This window comes from Pogona vitticeps, chromosome 2 (genome assembly GCF_051106095.1).
Source record: "Pogona vitticeps strain Pit_001003342236 chromosome 2, PviZW2.1, whole genome shotgun sequence".
Taxonomy (NCBI): Eukaryota; Metazoa; Chordata; class Lepidosauria; order Squamata; family Agamidae; genus Pogona; species Pogona vitticeps.
In genome coordinates, this window is record NC_135784.1 from 167,475,822 (window position 1) to 167,498,315 (window position 22,494).

Here is a 22,494-nt window from a genome sequence, read left to right on the forward strand (position 1 = left end):
GTGCAGGAAAATGTGTAGATGCTCTTGAAATTCCATCTCCCATGATCCCTTATTGCTGACTTTGGCTGCCCAGGAATTGTGGCAGTTGCAGTCCAATAATACCTGCATGGTCATATCTTCCTTATTCCGGTACTGTATTCCCAATTCACATTCCAGGTGGGAAAAGTCATTTCCTACTGCCACGCTCCCAAAGCAAGAAGAAACAAGAGTACTGTGCTAAGAATATCAACTTGGCTCACTTTTATCATTTTCACTTTCATGGGGCTTTTTTGGATGATGATGATGATGATGATGATGATGATGATGATGATGATGATGATGATGATGATGATGATGATGATGATGATGATTATTATTATTATTATTATTATTATTATTATTATTATTATTATTATTATTATTATTATTATTATTATTATTATTATTATTATTATTGTGTTTGTTTAATTTATATCTTACCCATTTAGACCGAAGTCTACTCTGGGTGATATTAAAATAAAATAAAACAACAATACTGTATTACTACACTAGAGGATGACGAAATAAGTTAGGTATCAACAGGAGGGAAGGGCTGTTTGAAGAGCCAGGTCTTAAGTTGGTTCTTAAAAACGCCCAGCGAGGGAGCCAGACAAATTTCTGGGGGGAGATTGTTCCAGAGCCAATGGGCCACTGCTGAGAAGGCCCGTTTTCCTGTTCTTTCTCTTCGGGCCTCCCTTGGCGTTAGGCTTCTCAGCCGCCCCTCCTGGCTAGAGCGAGTGATACAGGTAGATCTAGGTGGGAGAAGGCATTCCACCAGATATTGAGGTCCTAAATCGTTTAGGACTTTGTATGTCATAATTAATACTTTGAAATCAATGGGGAAACAAACAGGTAGCCAATGCAAGGGCACCAGAGTGGGGGAGATATGTTAATGTTTTCTCACCCCAGTAAGAAGTCTGGCTGCCGCATTCTGCACCATTTGAAGCTTCCGCATCAATCTCAAAGGTAGAGCACATTACAGTACTCTAATCTCGAGACTATAAGCACATGGGCCAGAGTGGTGAGGGCCCTGACATCAAGATAGGGACGCAACTGGGCGATCCGCCAAAGCTGGAAGTAGGCAGTGCGGAACACTCCCCAGGAGTATACTGTGGTCGACGGTATTGAAGGTGACTGAGATATCGAGAAGGACCAACAGAGACATTTTGCCCCTGTCGGCCTCCCTCCAGAGGTCATCAAACAGGGCAGTCAATGTCATTTCTATACCATGGCACGGCCTGAAGCCAGACTGAAACGGATCCAGAGCGTTGGTTTCATCCAGAAGGGCCTGAAGCTGGTCAGCCACCACCCTTTCTACCACTTTACTAAGGAAAGAAACATTGGCGACGGGCCTATAATTACCAATATTGTCTGCCACCAAATTTGGTTTCTTCCTAAGGGGCCTAATGAGTGTATCCTTGAGACACTCATTAGGAGTGTCAATAATTAATGGAGAGACCCATTAATTACTGCAGTGGCCGATTTGGTTGCTGTAGGCCTGGCTGCTTTGGTTAGCCAGGCCGGGCAAGGGTCATGTGAGGAGGTGGTGGCACGACAGCGGTCAAGCACCTTGTCCACCATATCTGGCATCACAGGCTGAAAGAGATCAAGTCTCATTGGGCAAGGCAGAGCACTGGACATTTCTGCTCAGTCTACTGTGTTCAAAAAAGGAGAGAGATCCCAGCGGATGACCTCCACTTTAGATTTTAAAAATGCTGCAAATTTGTCAGGTGAGATACTAGGAGGAGGCCTATCACTTAAACCAATTCCGGATAGATCACAGACTATATGGAAAAGTTCCACCTGCTGATTTGAAGCTTCACTTATCCGGACAGCGAAGTGAGCTCAACTAGCAGCCCTCACCGTAGTAAGGTAATGGTTAGTCGTGATCCTGACAGCTTCCCGATTATGTTCCATCGGGTTCCGTCTCCAATTGCACTCTAGCCTTCTCCTGTTCTGCTTCATAGCTCACAGCTGCTGGTTAATCCAGGGTGCTGGATGAGCTCTGCAATGGAGAGGGCATTTAGGAGCGATCATGTCAACAGCCCTGGAAGTAGCGGCAAGCCAGCCATCAACCAGAGCCTCAACAGAAGCACAAATCAGGTCAGCCGGAATCCCTCTCATGGAATCCTAGAATCCTATAGGATCCAGGTCCTTGCTCCCTGCAAGGAAGGAGAGCCACTGAGAGGTTACATTTACTTAGGCGATGATCCGACCATGACAAGGGGACCAACACAGGGTCAGTCACCATCAAACCACACACTCGCCACTCGAGGGACAACACAAGGTCTAAGTTGTGGCCCCCCACGTGGGTGGGGCCGTTGACATGTTGGGACATGTCCAAGGAAGCCATGGTTTCCAAGAACTCAAGAGCCGGACCGGAAACCTCCACCTCCACATGGATGTTGAAATCACCCAAGACCACTGTTGGTTATTCCAACAGTGCCACGGAGACGAAGTCCGCCAGCTCCAGTAAGGAAGTGGCTGAGTCATTTTTGCATCTGATTTGACAGCATGCATGCCTGCTTCTGCATATGGACACTCTACACACAACATGCCAAGTCATCTAGCACTAACTGCTGAATACCATCATATGACATCAATGTTATATAAATTGAAGGAAGGGTTTTTGGTTAATAATATCATCAGCATGCTTAATTTAAAACATTCTGGTTAGGTATACACAGAATATACCTTCACTACACATGGTTTCCTACCCCACCTCCCATTTTATATATTTTATATAATTGTCAAGATCTGTGGTAATTCTCAGGTCAAATCATTTTGTCCGTAGCCCCTTGCCACATAATTATGTGTCTGAGGATTTGCAAGGGGAAGGGTGCAGTTATCAGACTAGTATAGCACTTAGCTAAAGACACTGCTGGAAGGGATCCACCACCTCTGAATCTTTTTGGGATTTTATGTGTGTGGAAAAGGAACATATAAAGATCTAAGAAATGGGGAAGTTGAGGTAAAGAAAAAACTTTGTTGCCTTTTACTAGGGAAGAGGGGGTGGTTTATGGGTTTTACTGAAAAGCAGCCCGTAGCCTCTTGAGGTAAATGTTTAAATAAATTACAGTACTAATTTAATAAATGAAGACTTTGCAAGATAATGTTGACATGGACTGCTACCATTAAAGACGCACTGTACAATTCGATGTCTTTTTTCTCTAGTGGGTTTTAATTTAGTAGGAAAAAAGATAGGAAAACACAGGAGGGAGGACAACTGAAGATGTTGCCACTGAGGGTAGTGATATTATATTCTGTCATAAATGGGAAAAGGTGATTACACAGTAAAACATGATTGTCTGAAGCAGCCACAGCATCCAAACATACATCAGCACAGGTGCATAGACAAAGTGGATCTGCATCCTTTAGTAGATTTCTTGATGATTTACAGTTGACTGGCCATGATTCCCGACTTCCAATCTGTAATAATAAAAGAGAATGTGTGCGCATTCAAATGTACACGTCTGTTTATCTGGGCCACATTTCCAATACTGTGAAACCTGTTGTACATATTGAGGTGATCTTAGAGTGTGCAACTTGGGAGTGGCTTGGCTTTAAATATGGAAATTTGTGGCATTGGACTGCAGCTCCTAGAATTTCCCAGGCAACTGGCCAGTAAAAATCAAGAGTCATTTGTTGCAACATTGTAGACCTCCCTAAGCAGAAGCAAAGAAGATGTAGGAAGGCATGCATATTCATTTTTCTAGTGGGCCTACGGGCAGATCCGTATCTGCTTCCCTCTGCAGGGCTCCTGATTTGTTCCCATAGTTAAAAAGAGAGAGAAGGTCCATCTGCCAGAAGACGAATAAAGTGAATGGGGGAAAGACTTCATGAGTATTGGAAGTAGACAGAAAGAAAAACATGCAAGAAAGGAAAAGTAGTAAGAAGGAGGGAAAGAAAAGGAAAAGGAATGAAGGAAAGTAAAAGTAAAAAAAATCAAGGGCAGATGTGTGGACTATACATAACATATGAGCAGAATTCATTTTGGCTTTCTTGTGCCCAAACACTAAAAACTCCAAAGGTTCCCAAACTTTGGACCCTAGATGCTCTCGGGTTACAACTTCCAGAAGTCCTGACCACTGGCTGTGCTAACTAGGTTGTAGCTGTGGTCCAGGAACATTTCAAGCCAGGTCTGTATACTACTGGATTATGCTGTAAAACCTTTTCATATTGAAATCATCAAGCCATGCAAGCAATGGAGAACTAGATTTTCTAGATGCCATAAGCTCCCTATCTTGAAAGAATCTGCAGTTCTCCAGATGTTGTTAGACCAGTTTGAACATCATAACCATTGGGTATATTAGTTGGGGCTAACAGCATTTGGAATACAACAAAGTCTGAAAAGCCATAGGTTCCTCATTCCCCAGCTTGATGCAAAGCACTGGAAAAGAGAATAAAAGGAGAGAAATGTCACAGGGGCCACATTACCATACCAAGACCAAACGATGCACACAATATAAACAGGGCTGCTCAAAGTTAAATTTGAGAAGCTACTTTCACTGGCAATCCAATAAATCACAAAGAATGTCAAACTATTATTAGTACAACCCCACTGAATCAAAGACCACATGTTGAAGCAGGTTGCTTGCTTTCCCTGCTGTGGCTTTTTATGCGGGGGATGCTCTGCAACTTTAAGCTCCACTATTCTGACTTTTCTATGGTGGCTGCCACTGAAAATGAACCTGCTGGGACAGCCCGAAAGCAGTGCTACACAAATTGCAACAGCATGTGCTCCTTGGACTGGGAAATTAGCAAATATGGCAATGATTTTTCAATCTGTGCTCATGTAGATGTAGGGTCTAAAGTATTCCTGGTGGACAGTCCCAGTCATGAACACTTCCCCAAAGTTATCCATGACTTCCTTTTATGGAGTGAGGAAGGTCAAATTAATGAACCTTCTGGCTCCTTAATGACAATTATGTCCAAGTCTTCACAGAGCCCATATCAGTAGATGCAGGAGTGCTAGCCTACCATAGCTGTGCTAGTCTGCAGTCCTGTATTTCCTTACCTGGGAGTAAGCCCCACTGACATCAACAGGACTTATCTCTGATACATATGTCAATATAACACTACCGATCCTTAAAGTGCCATGTGGGAAAAGGAACATTAATAGACTTTCCCATAGGCAGTCTCTTAGTGGAAATCTAATGGCTAAACTAGATACAGTGTTCTTGTGTAGTTGTTCTTTTTCAAAAAGTAGTAGACCGGAGGGGACGTAACAGAATCAGTCATTGTTGTTTAGTCCTTTAGTCATGTCCGACTCTTCGTGACCCCATGGACCAGAGCACGCCAGGCCCTCCTGTCTTCCGCTGCCTCCCGGATAGTGGGGCTTGAGTAAGTGTGGAGGAGGGTTTTGCCTCTGTGTAATCCTGATTCCTCCAGTTGTATGAAGTGGGGGAAAAGCACCAGTGGGAGTCTTTCTCTCACTGCAAATAACAGTCACAGGCATGTATATCATGGTCTTAGGCGGTCCTTCATGTCTGCTTTTAAGGGGAGGAAATGCAATAGCTGTATGAACAATGTCAAACCTACTTTAGCTCTCATTTTACAATGATGGTCAACATAGAACAAGGGATTGGAGATAAGACTTCTGTTTGGTGGTTACTCTTGTGTACAATAAGAGTGGTGTTTCACTCTCTTTAAGAAACACCATAGGTTGGCTGGCACAAATTGTTCCATCTTTGAGCAGGAAGTTCAATTAGATATCAGGAGGTCCCACACCCTTGTAACTCCATCTGGAAAACCACAGGCTGAGGGTTAACTTGCACATCACATGACAACAAACATGGAACTGTTGAGAGCAGACTTGGTTCTTACAGTACTAGAACAAAATGGAACACATTGTTCTTCCACACACACAAAAAGGAACTCCTGATCATTTCAAGCTTTCTTCATTTCAAAATTATAACAGACGGTGCTGCTGCTGTTGTGAAACAATGAGAAGCCAGAAATCCAGGCCAATCTACTCCCTGTGGCCCAGGAGTCAACTAGTAGATCCTGACTCACCATCTCCCAGAGATGAATCAAGGATGAGGGTTGCCACCATCACCCCAATAATTTCATGTTGGGGCACTCCTCTGACATGACTCATAATCCTCCTCGACTTTTTCTCCACTTTTTGTCAAGTGTACACTTGACATGAGATCTTCACCCAGCAGTGAAGAATTTGCACACACCCCAGTGATCCCCAGCCAACACAGCTAGTGGTGAGGGATGATGAGAGTAGCAGCCCAACAGCAGTCTGGAGGGCCACCAGTTGTCCAGTCCTTCCTTACCCTACCATGGCTTTCCAATGGGCGTGCCACAATATTATGTGACTATATACAAATGCTATCTGTAACATTTATGCTCTACATTTGTAAGCATATGCCTAAAAAGAAAAGAAACATCGTGTATGAACTTGCCCTGAATTCATGCTTTGCAGTTTGCCCCCATTTTCTCTCCCTCCTGGCGACCTTGAGGTATGGAAAGCTCTCAACTGCTGAATTGAAGCAATGCTTCATTATTTCTCCTTTCAAAGATAAAATCAGCTGTACCTCTTACTATGCTCTGGATTGTATAACGTAAGGTTTTAGCAGAAGCAGCCTGGCTCATGCTCTGAATGCAAAACTCAGGCCACTGTGGCCTGTTGCAGCATATCGGCCATAAAAGAGCAGTGGTGGGGATAGATTAAAGAAAATGGGAAATCCTCTACTGAGTCATGCCAAAGAGATTCTTAAATTTGTGGCTCTTCCTGTGCTAGAGTTCACATACAAAGAAATTTTGCTTCCAATGAAATTAAGGGACAGGAAAGCAGAGATGGGAAGCTTGGCAGAAAAGGTGGGTATTTAGTAAATTCTTTCTGAAACAGACATTGTGCTTACAAAACTAATCAATCCATGAACACATTTCTGCTGATTTTTTCCCCATCTCTGAAGAAAAGTAAAGTTATTCTGACAACAATGGCTACAAAACACTTGGATCTCAGACAGGTTACTTTCTTAGACTCCTGGAATTCTTCCACCAATATGCTAGGAATGAAATGTTTTAATCTAAGACAGTAACTTTCCCAAACTACCCACAATTTGTCACTAGAACAGAGCAACATGTGGTCCTTGGATAACAAGGAAGAATGTGCATCCTTCTTTTAAACAGCCACCAAAGCTTTCTTGAAAACCACAGATTTAAATCTGAATTACAGTCTTGTGCATCTAAATATCCACTACAAAGACTAGGTGTGAGAACACAACACACAAGGCAATGCTGCAGTGGTAAGAACAGGCAACTAACATAATGGCTCACAGCATTTTCAGACATAGTCAGTTCATGGATCACAACTAAGTTCTCACACTGAGGTATCTAGTACTTCAACACAGGCAAGGAACCCACAGCCCACATCCTAACAACCCCAGGCTGTGTTGGGACAAACTGATGAAATACAGAAAGAAAAGCTATACTCCAATTTGGAAGCCAAGTTAGCACATGCCCTGCCCCCTCCATAGAGAGACATTATATAGCATAAATCACATCAACATTATATATTTTGCAAGACACTGTTGGAATGTTGAGAATCAAGACATAATGAACTACTTGTGGGTGTCCAATTATAGATAGCATCATTTGAATACAACACCCTCCTCCAGACAAGACTGTGCTCAGGAGACATGAGAATAGGCAGATCTCCCACCATCCTGCATCCAAGTCACAGCTGTCGCGAAATCCATCTCTTTTCACAGAAAAAAGGCTCAACATTTCACACTAAAGGGATAACTCTGAGATAGTCTTGTGTGTACATTTTGAAAGCATTTTAAATACAGATGGGATTCAAAATGCCCGAATTGTTCATTCCTTAGATCCAGTTGTGCAGGAAGGATATGTAAAGCAAACCTTCAAGATGCATGGCTTTCCTCTTCAGATGAAAAAATCTTATGAAATGTAACAGTTTACAACCCTAACAACATTGTACAGTGGGGTCTCTACTTAAGAACGTCTCTACTGTACTTAAGAACAATCCAACTTAAGAACAGCTCCATTTGCTAAATTTTGCTTCTACTTCAGAACAGAAATCCAAGATAAGAACAGGAAAAAAAAACTTTCCTGCTCTTTTTTTAACCTTAGGTCATCTTAGGTTAAAAAAATTTCTCCCCTTAGTGGCAGAGTACGTATTAACCAGCTTTGCATTAGTTCCTATGGGAACTAATGCTTCAATGTACGAACACACCTCTACATAACAAAAAAACAGCCAGAACGGATTAATTGGTTTTCAGTCCATTCCTATGGGAAATTTTGCTTCAACTTAAGAACGTTTCAACTTAAGAACACCATTCCAAAACAGATTAAGTTCTTAAGTAGAGGTTCCACTGTAGTTTCTATGGACGGAAAAGAGCAGATACAGTTTAAATGGTTTTCAATGCATTCCTATGGGAAATGCAGATTCAACATAAGAACTTTTCAACTTGAGAACCACCTTCCAATACGGATAAAGTTCTTAAGTAGAGACCCCACTGTATGATGCAAGGTGTAATAAGAGTATACTGAATCTATACTGCTTTCCTTTGTAGAGGGAGGGAGGGAGGGAGGGGGAGAGAGAAGGACAAAAATGTTATAACTAATGTCCTTTTATAAGCATCCATCCACCTTTAAAAAAATGGAAGAGACAAATTACTATTTTTCAGTTATCTTGCTTGCCTTCCCTACATGGTAGGAAGCAGGGTAGAAAGAATGACAGGGTACTATGGTTGTTAATTGTGGCAAAGAGATGGTGACATCCACGGAGCCATGAGAGAACAGAGATCTGAAACCAGTCTGCCATTGACATCCTAGCCTCCCTGAAACCATTTCTCACCCCCACCCCAAATATCCTGCTGGCTCCCTCTGTGCAGAGCAGGCTTGTAGCAGGAACAAGAGAAGGCAGCAAACTCCAGCAAGTCAAATCAGAGGTCAGGGACCGTTGGTGGCTGCTGCGACTTTCAGAATCCTTCCGCATCCTCAAGTAACCCTGATGCTCAGCTGGGCTTAGCAACTGGGGGATTATTACAGCCTCCACAGAGCTGGTATAGTAAAGTCCAGAGACAGCCGTGTCTTTGCAGTCCTTCCACTTAGACAGCAGTACATTCTGCAATGAAATATGCTATTTTGGAAGGCAGGGAATAATCTGTCTTTCCAGAGTTGCAATCCTATTCGCTGCTCTCTTCCCCCCCCCCCGGGGCAAATTATTTTAATACTTTATTTATTCAAACTTTCACAATCTGCAAACAAGAATCAGTTCTCAGAATAAAGTCAAGTTGAACGCATAGATTTACTCTTATATAATTTATTCTGCTTTCAGTAATTACTGTCTCACAGGAATGGCAGGGCAGGGGATGAAATGCATCAAGGTTGTTCAAATAATATTCTGGCAAACTCTGACTCTTTGATTTAGTGCCGAGGAGGAGGCAGGTTATGGGTATCAAAAGGCAGTACATAATTAATTTTATTATTAATGTGTCTGTAATACATGGGACATGGAAAGCTGCTTTTTGGATTTTGTGCTTCAGGTAACAAAATGAGGTGGTTGGTTTGGGATACGTACCAGGAGCTGGTTAAAGGTGGGATTCCAAACCTGGCAGTCTAGAGTTGGCTGGATTGAGAGTTCAATTCCTCACATAGGAAAAGAGCCAGCCTGTGAGGTCTTGGGCAGGTCTCTGGTTCCATTGCACTCCCAGAAGAATGGAATGGTAAACATTTTCAGCACATAATATTAAAGCTTGGCACTCCAGATGTTCTCCCAGAAGCCCTTGCTAGCATAACCAAAAGTTAGGACTTCAGGCAGTTGTAGTCCAAGCACATGTCGGGTCTCAGGTTTGTGGAGCACTTAGGTATCTTCTTGAGTCACTCACAGTAACGACGAAACCCAGCAATCCTGGCCCATTTCCCTCCACTCTAGAGCAATGGTTCCCAACCTTGGGTCCTAAGGCTACAACTCCCAGAATTCCTGGCCAGCACAGCTAGTGGTGAAGGCTTCTTGGAGATTTATTTGGAACTTAATCCATGAAGACTAAAAGGAGTAAATCATGAACTGGATTTTTTTTACCTTCATTTTGGTAAGTCTGGTATATAATACAGCATAAATTTAAACACATACTGAAAAGAGATTTAATTGTTAAACAGGTAACTCTTTCAACAGAAATATAAGCAAATTAAGGTCTTCTCCTTATTAATAATTAATTTAGCTATCTCTGGTGGCAGGCCTATGATGGGCAGTTGTACAGCATTAGAGGGCTGTATAACACACACTCTGTCCCATCTCACCCCCGTGACACTCTGTTGCTTCCTCTCCCCTTCCATGTCATCCCAGCCTCCTCTCTCCATGCTGTTCCAGCCCGCTCTCTCTGCCTGTGCTACCAGATCCCTCTGTCGTTCCCACCATCATGTTTAAATAAATTGCATTCCACAGTTCTTGCACATAAAGGCTAGTTAGGTTTGGGTGGGAAGCGCATTCTTTGGCCTTCTTTCACACACACACCCCACAAAAGAGACTGAGTACCAGTGTGGTGTAGTGCAGTGGTCCCCAACCTTTCTGGGGCTGCAGACCAGCTTGGGGGAGCGAGCTCCATGCATGGGGGGGAGAGCGCATCACACCCACACACGAGCGTGACATGCCCCCACGGGCATGACACACCCACTGCATGAGCGTGACACACCCACTGCATGTGTCTGCGGGGGGGGGAGTGGAGATCTGTATCCATGGCCCAGTTCTGGCAAGCCCACGGATTGGCACTGGGCCACGGACCAAACCCTGGTGTAGTGGATAGAGGGATGAACTAGGACCCAGGAAACCTGGGTTCAATTCCCCGGCTCTGCCAAGGAAACTCATGGGATGGGGTGTGGAAGGTAGAACCAGTAAAACCACTCCTTAAATACTTTGTTTACTTTGAAAGCCCTATTAGAGTCACTATAAGCCTGTTCTGATTTGACGGTCCATAACAACAAAGGAGCTTATTTGAAAGGGACCCCAAGACCCTTTGGCAGCATCACTTAAGACTGAGTACAGCTTCATGACTTTGCCAAAGAGAAGCTAGACTCTCCACCCCATGTCACAAAATACCCACAAATTGGATTACACCGTCCTGTCTGATGTGCTGCAGTAATGCCAGTCACCTCTCAGGACATTTCTGGACCCATAAACCAACTGGATTAACCAAGGCGCAATACAACTCAGTTGAGTCTTTGCAAATTAACAGGTAAGGAGAGGCTGCAGCTCATTTGTGACATACTATATTTATTTGCTTTTTATCAACGACAGCTTAAAAGCTGGTTAGAGGCCAGGTGCATGTTGCAAAAAGGTGGCAGCACCTGTCTCTGGGACAGATAGAAAAGCAGGCAGGGTATGCAAACATACACCTCTTTTCATTTCCAGCCAAAACCTGGATGCTCTTACTATGATAAGCTCTGGTACCATTCCGCTGGGCAAGCCCAACGTACAAAATCCCCCAGCCCCAACCTGGGTAATATTCTGTTGATTTAGCAGAAGCTCTTTTCCCCTCATCCATTCACAATATAAAGCTGAATTCTCAATCTTGATATGGAATGATAAGAATGAGCTATATTTATTGCACCACTCCGCCAGCCGAAGGCTAGAATCAAATAACTCAGCTGCCTGAGCTTTGCCCTCCTCCAAACTCTCCTTCCTACAGCCCTACAGCTAGAATATGGTGGGTTACTGTGGACTCTGCCTGGAGATCACATCATGCATCTACCCACACAAGCCCCACGGCATCCTTGTTCCCACATTCCCAAAAAGGGATGGGATGAGATGGATATCAGCATCATTTAGGGAAAAAAAGAAAGAAAGGAAGAACAAAGGGAGGGAAGGAGGGAGAGAGGCGGGGAATACAGGCACCAGGTCTATGAACAAGCTGAACAAGTCCTGTCTTTCAGTGCAACTTGAAAACATTTGCTGTTTGGCATCACTGACAACAACCAGCCAGCTCCGTCAAAGCTTCAGCTTTGGCTGAAGAACCAGGCAAGGGAGATGAAGCATGAGCCTTGCCAGGACCAGTTCTGCCTGCCAGCCTTAGGGAGGTGGGCCAGATTCAGGTCAGGCTCCCATGAACCGGTACAGTGCATCCCACAATGTCCATCGTTATATAAGAGAAGCAGTGTACTGTAATGGCTAGAGGGACTTGAGCAACCTGAATTCAAGCTCCCACTGAGCCATGAAGCTCCCTGGCTGACCGTTGAGTCAATCCTACAAATTCTGCCCAACCAACCTACCTCACAGAGTGGTCAAGAGGCTAAAAGTGAGAAAGTGGAGAGGCAGGTGCTACCTTCAGCTCGCTGGAGGGCAAGAGAGGAATATAAATGTACTGAATAAAAAGGACACCGTTCCTAACAGCCTCAGAAGACAAGAAGCCTCAGAGTGGGGAGATTTGCTGCAACGCCATTATCCTGCCAGGCTCCAAGGCTGCTCGTAGGACTTTCATCACTACTTTTCACAGCACATTATGATCACCCTTTCTCTCTGCACTGCATTCTGCCCCCCTCCTTCTGTTCATCATTGTCACTGCTTATTGCACAAGAATCCTCTCCCTAGCTGCACACACTGCTCTCTCTTGTGGGCCCTGCTATTAGGCCATGCTCAGCGCCTTTCCTATCCTGATAACTGGAAGGCAGAGTTGCTCACCGCCTGCTTTGCAGCCTCCTTGACTGCAGGACAAGTCCTGTTACATCCTGCCCCTTACCACCATGAACCCTGGGGCAGGTAAGCTTGCCCCATGGTGCCTCTGCATTTTGTCCACTGAATATACCAATCATCCTCTCCAGCACCCTATCAGGCAGTGCTACTGTTCAAAACATGGCGTTGTCCCCTCTTCCTTATTCTTTGTTATGTTCAAGACAACAAGGCTTGCTATCTGCATTTTCAGTACCTCCTGAGAGTGGCGAGTCATGATATTTCTCCCCATTTTACAGTAACAGGACTGTTGTCAATCACCATGCAGCGTCCCGCGATTGAACTGGAATGCAAAACAGGGGCATCCCCGAGTTGCAACACAGTGACCATATTATGAAACACTTCTGGTGAACTGGGCAGCAACACCCTCACTGTACGGCTCCAACTGGCCTCTGTCAGGATTTCCTGGGAAGAGGAAAGCAAGAGGAAGTAATTAAAAGATATGAACCACCTCTCACTCACCATCAACAGCTGAATGGAAAACAAGCCACAGGTGACAAGCCTATGTGTGGCCAAGCTGTGCAACCTCAGTGTGGCTTTTTCCGACTCGGGGAAATTCTGGCAGCTATCCGGAAAACATGTGTCTGACACAGAGAAGCTGTGTCTGCCTTCCACATCTCTCACACACACAAGCTACTTGATGGCAAGAGATTCAGTAATGGAGTAGAAAGAGAAGGCTATAGGGAGATGTACACAAGGGAGAAACTAGGAAAAGGCAGGGGAGATTAAGGAGGACTGGATAGTTAGAATGATGCAAGACATCACTTGCTGAACTGCTGGACAGCTCAATGATTTACTTATCTGGCCGTGGAGCTAGAAGCTGGGAGTTCAATTCCCCACTGTGCCTCTCTGACAGTGGCTGGACTCCTTGATCCATAGGGTCTCTACCAGTCTGCAGCTCTAAGATTATTTTTATTATTATCACCACCACAGGAGAAAGGCAGATGGAATGTGAGCACACAAAACAGAGATAGAACATGCTTCTCCTATAAACTCCAGACTCCCTGTGAGACTCAACAATGAGATACAATCCATTTCCTCCCTCTCATCCTATCCCTGATCTTTAGAAACACCTCCACATGTCCTGTACATGCTTCTAGTCCTAGGCTAGCAGAATAGTTTAAGAGAAATCTACTCCCTCAAGTTTATGGAGCTACAACCCTTAAACTCAAGAGCTGGGTTTCTAAATATGAGCCAGGCAATCTTTCCCAAGAGATGGACAGGCAAGTGGACCTCAGGCTTCCATGACATGGCTAAGAGATCAACAAAAGCTCATAAGCAAGAGTCCTTTCCCTCCCCAGGGCCATTCTCAGCTAAGGGATTCTGACACATCCAAGAAAGCAGAACTGGCAGCAGGAACGGCAGTGACCCAATAAGCTGCAGTGGAGGGAGCGGGGAGGAGCAGCTGCCTGATTCCCACAGAGAGAGGGGCACCTCCAGAGAAGGATCACACAGGGACCATTGGTGGGGATGAAGTGTCTGTATGATTGAGGCTGGGTCATCACTAAGGAGATTTTGACTCAAAGTGAAGCAGAGAAAATAGTGATAGAGAAATCCAGAAGAGTTGGCTTGTAGAGGGCCAAGGGAGAAAGGACGGCGAGTTTGTGAGCAAGTTGAAGATGGGCATCTCAAGGGCTGGAGGACCAGCCTATGAGTGAGAAAGCAGTTTGGAGAAATGTAGAGTCAAACAATATCAGTACAGGATGCTGAAGTCATTCCAGTTTTGTTGCATTTAGCCCAAAGTCTTTCTAGCCTGGTTCAACAGCATCCTTATGCCTTGGCTAAGTTGGCTAGCTCACGCTCACTAGCCACTTCTGGCAAATTAATAGACAAGTATTTCTATGCTGTAAAAGATTAACAACTGCGGGCAAACATTTAAATGATTGAGAGCTGACCAAGAAGACTTTTTTTTTTCATTTTTTTGTTTGGAATGCCTGTCACTCCTTTACTTCTTCCCCTCAACAAACTGTGTCTGTGCCCCTAGGCAGTGGAGATCAGAAGGCACTCAATTATGTCTCCTGGAATGCGGAGGGGGGGTTGATATCATGGAGGAGCCAAGGACAAGCCTCCTCTGTGTGCAGCACCTCCTTCAAAGAGCATCTCTCTCTCTCTCTCTCTCTCTCTCTCTCTCTCTCTCTGGAATGTTCAGAGTTGAAGTGTGTACCACTGCAGGCAGTTGCCCAGGTTTGTCTTTAGAGCAGGGCCTCCTTTGTCACTGAGACCAGCCAGGACCAACCAACCACAGAGGAGAATCTGTCCACAGACCCACTTCCTAGGCCTCAATGGGACCTCCTGAATGGCGAAGTAAGAGCTATTCTCCCGCCTCACAGACAAGGTCATACACCTTTCTTCCCCTTGATCTAAGTGGTCCAGAACCAGAAGGCCAGCCCAAAGTATTTTGTTGCCTGAGGCAAAAAATGGGGGGGGGGGTTTCTCCTCACCCCATCACCATTTCATCTGTAGAGGCCAAGTGGCCTGGCAGTTGCCTCTTACTTTGACACCAATGACTAGACAACATCACCCATCACAAAGAGGCCAGTTCAGATGTAGTAGGGCAAGCTGCCTGGGTCTCATGGCTGTTCCCTTCAACGGGACAGAACAGGCAGGAGGCGGTCACTGTGGCCTTCCTCACACCACCCAGCACCGACTGCCTAAGGCAACTGTTTCACTCTGTCTTATGGTAGGGACAGCCCTGTAAAACCAGTACCAGCTCCTGGTTTCCTACTGACAGTCCCAAGCATAGAGAAGAGATCTCCTTGTATCCTTCAGCTGGCACTGAACACACCGGATGGAAAACTAGCCTTTCTTTCTTTTTCTTGTGATAGCCTTTAACCACCTCAGATGGAGAGTACACAACAAGGGTGCTTAAGAAGGGGAAAAGAAGCTCAGATAAATGACCCTGAATGTCCCCTCACCTTGAAGATGCTTCCTGTGCCCAGCACATTCAGTTGAAACCTTTACCAAGGAGGGGTGGAAAGAGAATTGTAACTCAGTCCCCCGTCTTGCCAACCCTCCCCTCAAAATATGGGGAGTCTGCTGGATTATCTGGCCTTCCCCTCTCATACACAGAAGAGGAAACAGCCAAGGAAGGAGGAAGGGAAAAAAAGGGGGGGGAGAGAGAGCAGGAGCGTCTGGCTGCGTGCAGGAGCCCCCTCCCTCCCCATGCACAGAGATCTAGGTCAACGCTGATGCTTCGAGCTTCAGACAGTTTGCCAAAATAAGGGATTCATCTATTCTCTTTTCGTGCTCTCTCTCACACACACACACATCACCCACCATCGCCAGTCTCCTGCCTGGCAACCAGCCCTCCTCTAACCCCCACCCCAACCCTTGAGCTGTTGGGCAAGGCGAAGCCAGTAAGGGGGTTCAACCCAGAGCTGTTTGCCAAGCCAGGCAATGCTTCTCACGTTGCCCCCACCCCCGCTCAGATACCCTACGGTGTCTGAGGAAGAGCTGGCCTCAGTCAACCTTAGAGTTTACACCTCTGCTGCCCCCCTTCTCCGCCCAGTGATGATTCTCCCCCCCCCCCCTCCACTACCACCGCATTGCCAACCTCGGTATGGTCCCTATGGCTCATTCACCGCTTTCCCTCCTCCCTCCACGCATCCCAAAGTACTGCTGACGGAACAGTTCAATAACTTCCACCTTGTGACGCAGACCTGAGCTGCGATTGGGGACGGAGGTGGGCAAGGCGGCGGCGGGGGTAGGGGGAATACAGCCTTCCCTATGGGGAAGGCTATGAGTTTCCTTAGAGTCCCCCACACACACATCTCTATCTTTCGAATGGGACAGATCCCTTTCTGAAAGATACTGCAATTCATTCTTCCCCCCCCTCTAGGATAGGCACCGCAACCTAGAATTCACACCGGCATCTCTTTTTCTCGCGGCGAATTTCCGAAGGGCAAGCCGGGTCCTCCTGTCCTATGCAGAGCCATGCCGGGGGGGGGGGCGAAGCAAAGAGAGGACGGAAAGAGGAAAATCCAGATACTCTCCCCCCCTCCTCTTGATTCGGTTGGTCGGCGGGGAGAGGGGTGGGTTGTTTTGCTATTCGGCTCCGCCGTTCCCACGCGGGCTAAGCCCCAACGCAGATCCCAACGCGGGTGGGGTGGGCGAAGGTTATCTCCTCCAGAGTGACTGATGATGGGGTTGATGGGCAAGGAAGGTGGAGAGGGCGAGAGAACGGGAAGCTAAGGAATAAAGTGAAGGGGTCTTTCCTAGATAGGTCAAGGAGGGGGGGGCGCGGTTCCCAAGAAAAATCTTAAAGAAGAAGAAAAAAAAGTGAAGGAGGTCTAAGGCGCTCAGGTGGGAGGGCGGGCGATGGAGAAGCCGGAGGCAGCGTCACTCACCGAGGATCATCCCTGTTCAGCTCGCGCTGCCGGAGCAGCACCTTGCGTCTGACCGCGGCTCAGCAGGGACGGCAGCCGCCGAAGCGAAAGCGGATCAGCTGCTGCTGCTGCTGCTGCTGCTGCTGCTGCTGCCACCGCCTCCGCCTCCCCCGTGTCCGCTGCGGTGCTGCTGGTGCGGTGGCGGCGGCGGCGGCGGCGGCGGTGCTACGAGCGGGCCAGACTAGGTGACCGAAGCAGCCACAGCCGCGGAGAGGCCCCGGGTCCAGCAGGGCTGGCGACCGACAGAGCCGGCGTAGAAGGAGGCATTGCCAAAAAAATGTCAGCGCCGCGAAGCCCGAGCCCGGGCTCCCTCCGCTCTCCTCCCTCCCTCCCTCCCTCCTCCTCCTCCTCCTCCTCCTCCCAACACACACACACACACACAGACGCGAAGGAACGCAAGCAGGCATACACAGCCCGCTCCAGCAGGCGGCTTGCTCTCTCTGGCGCGCGCCCTCCCCGGCTTGCAATTGGCCGCGGCGCCAACTCCGGCGTCCAATGAGAGCGGGCCGGAGCCAACTCGCCAAAAAAGAGAGAGAGAGAGAGAGAGAGACTGAGACTCCAAGAGGAGGGTCTCCTTTTTTTGCCTGCCCGCTGCCCCCTAAAAGTCTGGCTGGCCGGCTGCCGCCCCTCCCGCAGTGACACGGCGCAGGTAAAAACGCACCTTTGGCGTGTCCCGAAAGGAGGCGCGCGGTGTGTTTATGGGAGGGTCGCTCTGAAAGAGGAGAAGAAGAAGTGTGTGTGTGTTCAGTCGTTTAGTCGTGTCCGACTCTTCGTGACCCCATGGACCAGAGCACGCCAGGCCCTCCTGTCTTCTACTGCCTCCCGGAGTTGTGTCAGGTTCATGTTGGTTGCTTCGCAGACACTGTCCAGCCATCTCATCCTCGGTCGTCCCCTTCTCCTCTTGCCATCACACTTTCCCAACATCAGGGTCTTTTCCAGGGAGTCTTTTCTTCTCATGAGATGGCCAAAGTACTGGAGCCTCAGCTTCAGGATCTGTCCTTCCAGTGAGCACTCAGGGTTGATTTCCTTTAGAACTGATAGGTTTGTTCTCCTTGCAGTCCAGGGGATTCTCAAGAGCCTCCTCCAGCACCACAATTCAAAGGCATCAATTCTTCGGCGGTCTGCTTTCTTTATGGTCCAGCTCTCACTTCCATACATCACGACAGGAAAAACCATAGCTTTGACTATTCGGACTTTTGTTGGCAAGGTGATGTCTCTGCTTTTCAAGATGCTGTCCAGATTTGTCATCGCTTTCCTCCCAAGAAGAAGGCGCCTTTTAATTTCAGGGCTGCTGTCTCCATCTGAAGTAATCATGGAGCCCAGGAAGATAAAATTTGACACTGCCTCCATATCTTCCCCTTCTATTTCCCAGGAGGTGATGGGACCAGTGGCCATGATCTTAGTTTTTTTGATGTTGAGTTTCAGACCGTTTTTTGCACTCTCCTCTTTCACCCTCATTACAAGGTTCTTTAATTCCTCCTCACTTTCTGCCATCAGAGTGGTATCATCTGCATATCGGAGGTTGTTGATATTTCTTCCGGCAATCTTAATTCCGGCTTGGGTTTCTTCCAGTCCAGCCTTCCGCATGATGTATTCTGCATATAAGTTAAATAAGCTGGGGGACAATATACAGCCTTGCCGTACTCCTTTCCCAATTTTGAACCACTCAGTTGTTCCATGACCAGTTCTAACTGTTGCTTCCTGTCCCACATATAGGTTTCTCAGGAGACAGATAAAGTGGTCAGGCACTCCCATTTCTTTAAGAACTTGCCATAGTTTGCTGTGGTCCACACAGTCAAAGGCTTTCGCATAGTCAATGAAGCAGAAGTAGATATTTTTCTGGAACTCTCTGGTTTTCTCCATAATCCAGCGCAAGTTAGCAATTTGGTCTCGAGTTCCTCTGCCTCTTCGGAATCCAGCTTGTACTTCTGGGAGTTCTCGGTCCACATACTGCTGAAGCCTACCTTGTAGGATTTTGAGCATAACCTTGCTAGCGTGCGAAATGAGTGCAATTGTACGGTAGTTGGAGCATTCTTTGGCACTGCCTTTCTTTGGGATTGGGATGTAGACTGATCTTTTCCAATCCTCTGGCCACTGTTGAGTTTTCCAAACTTGCTGGCATATTGAATGTAGCACCTTAACAGCATCATCTTTCAAGATTTTAAATAGTTCAACTGGAATGCCATCACCTCCACTGGCCTTGTTGTTAGCCAGGCTTCCTAAGGCCCACTTGACTTCGCTCTCCAGGATGTCTGGCTCAAGGTCAGCAACTACATTGTCTGGGTTGTCCGGGATATCCACATCTTTCTGATATAATTCCTCTGTGTATTCTTGCCACCTCTTCTTGACGTCTTCTGCTTCTGTTAGGTCCCTCCCATTTTTGTCTTTTATCATGTTCATCTTTGCGCAAAATGTTCCTCTAATATGTCCAATTTTCCTGAACAGATCTCTGGTCTTTCCTTTTCTGTTATCTTCCTCTATTTCTTTGCATTGTTCATTTAAGAAGGCCCTCTTGTCTCTCCTTGCTATTCTTTGGAAGTCTGAATTCAAGTTTCTGTAACTTTCCCTATCTCCCTTGCATTTTGCTTTCCTTCTCCTCTCTGCTATTTCTAAGGCCTCGTTGGACAGCCACTTTGCTTTCTTGCATTTCCTTTTCTTTGGGATGGTTTTCGTTGCTGCCTCCTGGACAATGTTACGAGCCTCTATCCAAAGTTCTTCAGGCACTCTGTCTACCAAATCTAGTTCCTTAAATCTGTTCTTTACTTCCACTGTGTATTCATAAGGGATTTGGTTTAGATTATACCTGAGTGGCCCAGTGGTTTTTCCTAATCTCTTCAGTCTAAGCTTGAATTTTGCTATGAGAAGCTGATGATCAGAACCGCAGTCAGCTCCAGGTCTTGTTTTTGCTGACTGTATAGAGCTTCTCCATCTTTGGCTGCAGAGAATATAATCAATCTGATTTCGATATTGCCCATCTGGTGATTTCCATGTATAGAGTCGCCTCTTGTGTTGTTGGAAAAGAGTGTTTGTGATGACCAGCTTATTCTCTTGACAAAACTCTATTAGCCTTTGTCCTGCTTCGTTCTGAACTCCAAGGCCAAACTTCCCTGTTGTTCCTTTTATCTCTTGGCTCCCTACTTTAGCATTCCAGTCCCCTAGAATGAGAAGAACATCTTTCTTTGGTGTCAGTTCTAGAAGGTGTTGTAAATCTTCATAGAATTGTTCAATTTCAGTCTCCTCAGCAATGCTGGTTGGTGCATAAACTTGGATTATTGTGATGTTGAATGGTCTGCCTTGGATTCGTATTGACATCATTCTATCATTTTTGAGATTGTATCCCATTACAGCTTTTCCCACTCTTTTGTTGACTATGAGGGCTACTCCATTCCTTCTACGGGATTCTTGTCCACAATAGTAGATATGATAATCATCTGAGCTGAATTCGCCCATTCCTGTCCATTTTAGTTCACTGATGCCCAGGATGTCGATGTTTATTCTTGCCATCTCCTGTTTGACCACCTCCAGCTTCCCAATGTTCATAGATCTTACATTCCAGGTTCCTATGCAGTATTTTTCTTTGCAGCATTGGATTTTCCTTTCACTTCCAGGCACGTCCACAGCTGAGCGTCCTTTCGGCTTTGGCCCAACCACTTCATTAGCTCTGGAGCTACTTGTACTTGTCCTCCGCTCTTCCTCAGTAGCATGTTGGACGCCTTCCGACCTGAGGGGCCCATCTTCCTGCGTCATATCTTTTAGCCTTTTGTTTCTGATCATGGGGCGTTCTTGGCAAAGATACTGGAGTGGCTTGCCATTTCCTACTCCAGGTGGATTGCGTTTAGTCGGAACTCTCCACTATGTCCTGTCCGTCTTGGGTGTCCCTGCACGGCATAGCCCATAGTTTCTCTGAGTTACTCAAGCCCCTTCGCCACGACAAGGCAGCAATCCATGAAGAAGAGAAGAAGAGGAGGAGGAGGAAAAGGACGAAGCCGGGGTCGGAAATATACCCCCTCCTACCTGGCGCGGGGGGTGCGGGGAGCGGGCGGCACGAGACCACAGGCTCGCCGCCAGCCAGCCAGCGGCGCGCGCGGGCTCTGCCTTGCAAATAAATCCGGGCGCGTGCTGCTCGGGGGGGGGGGGGTGGGAGGGGTGCGGGGGTGAGTGGGCTTCTTCGAGTGAAACGCGCCTTCAGGAACTTCAGGCTTCCAAGCTGGTTCGAAAGGCAGCAGGCAGAAAAGAAGGAGAGGGGGACGGAAAGCGGATTTGAGGAGGGGGGGCGCGGGCAGTGTCAGGAATTAGCCCGAGTTTTTCTCTTGTTGTGTTTCTGGCGCCCTCCACCTTTCCCCGCCTCGCTCTTTTTCCAGCCTCAGCTTGGGAACGTGGAGAATGGGCATGTGGGGAATGGGCACGGGCACAAACCGCGTCATTATTATTGCCAAGTATATCGGGTTTTAATAAAGTTTTTCCTCTTTGAGTCCTGTTTATCATGACTTGTATCTTCATCAATAATGCTTTCTATAAATCTTACTAATTTCGCTGACTTGTTTGCTGATTGTATGTCATTTTGCCACCAAAGGCTCAAGGGTGGTTTCAGAGTTTGACAGTCTGAGGGACAGGAGTCCAAAGGCAGGAAAGGAGGGAAGAAGAAACTAAACAAGTTCATTTGTTCTCAGTGATGGCGGTGTCAGGGCAAGACTTTGGGCCAGTAGTCCAAGGCCTCATAGAGCAGAATAAACAGGAAGGACACCTAAGCACATCAGACTTTGCCATGTTTTGAAGTACATAGGTGAATGAATCAACACACACTTCCCCATCTAAAAGGTCTTCTTGTCCAACTGTTAATTAAGCCCAGAATGTAAAATGACCTAACTTTATCACTGCCCTTTTTCATTAATGTCACAGGATTGCAGAATGTAACTGATTCTAGTTCGATGCAGAAAAGGCCCACTGGTTCAGGGTCCTCTAAAATTAATTAATTAAGTTAATTAATAAATTGTCCCCTCTAGGTCACAAAAGCCCTTTAGTGGGGATTAGCCTGAAAGAGAACCAGAAACCCAAAGTCACCATAGGTGAGTTGCATGACTCTGTGAGCATTTATTTGAGTGTGTTTCTCCCAAGGCAGAATCCAGTGCTCTAACCATTACACTTCACTATCTTTTCCTCCACTTCCCCAGACAAGCTTTTCCATTTTCATGTACCTGTGAGATATGTTAGATTGACAAAGAGTGACTGGTTCAAGGCATAGTTCCCTCCCCCGTTTTGATATACAGTAAAATCCTTCCTTGCTTGGACCATAATTTGCCTTTGATTCAGGAGCACCCATAAGATAGATGTGATGTCACAATACCCATTATTACACTCCTTGTCTACCCCCACCCGCACACACATACAAAA

General features: G+C 46.5%; 1 protein-coding gene and 1 long non-coding RNA gene across 5 annotated transcripts in view; one reads left to right on the plus strand and one right to left on the minus strand.

The window, feature by feature from the left end:
• ZNF385A (zinc finger protein 385A) overlaps positions 1 to 17,203 on the minus strand; it is a 165,560-nt gene extending 148,357 nt beyond the window's left edge. For 2 of the 4 annotated variants that reach the window (XM_072991134.2, XM_072991133.2), the window contains exon 1: positions 17,065 to 17,200. In XM_072991134.2, coding sequence (XP_072847235.2) covers positions 17,065 to 17,074 — 10 coding nt within the window. In that variant the 5' untranslated portion in view covers positions 17,075 to 17,200. Of the gene's footprint in view, positions 1 to 17,064 lie in introns of all 4 variants that reach the window. The other 2 variants (XM_072991137.2, XM_072991139.2) reach the window with 2 other exon arrangements.
• Positions 1 to 21,226, plus strand: part of LOC144586436 (uncharacterized) — a 51,488-nt gene extending 30,262 nt beyond the window's left edge. Inside the window, exons 2-3 of the long non-coding RNA XR_013541265.1 lie at positions 1 to 17,835; positions 21,068 to 21,226. The exon at positions 1 to 17,835 is cut by the window's left edge and continues 18,740 nt beyond it. This is a non-coding gene — a long non-coding RNA (uncharacterized LOC144586436). The remainder of the gene's footprint in view (positions 17,836 to 21,067) is intronic.
• The last annotated feature ends 1,268 nt before the right edge of the window (positions 21,227 to 22,494 follow it).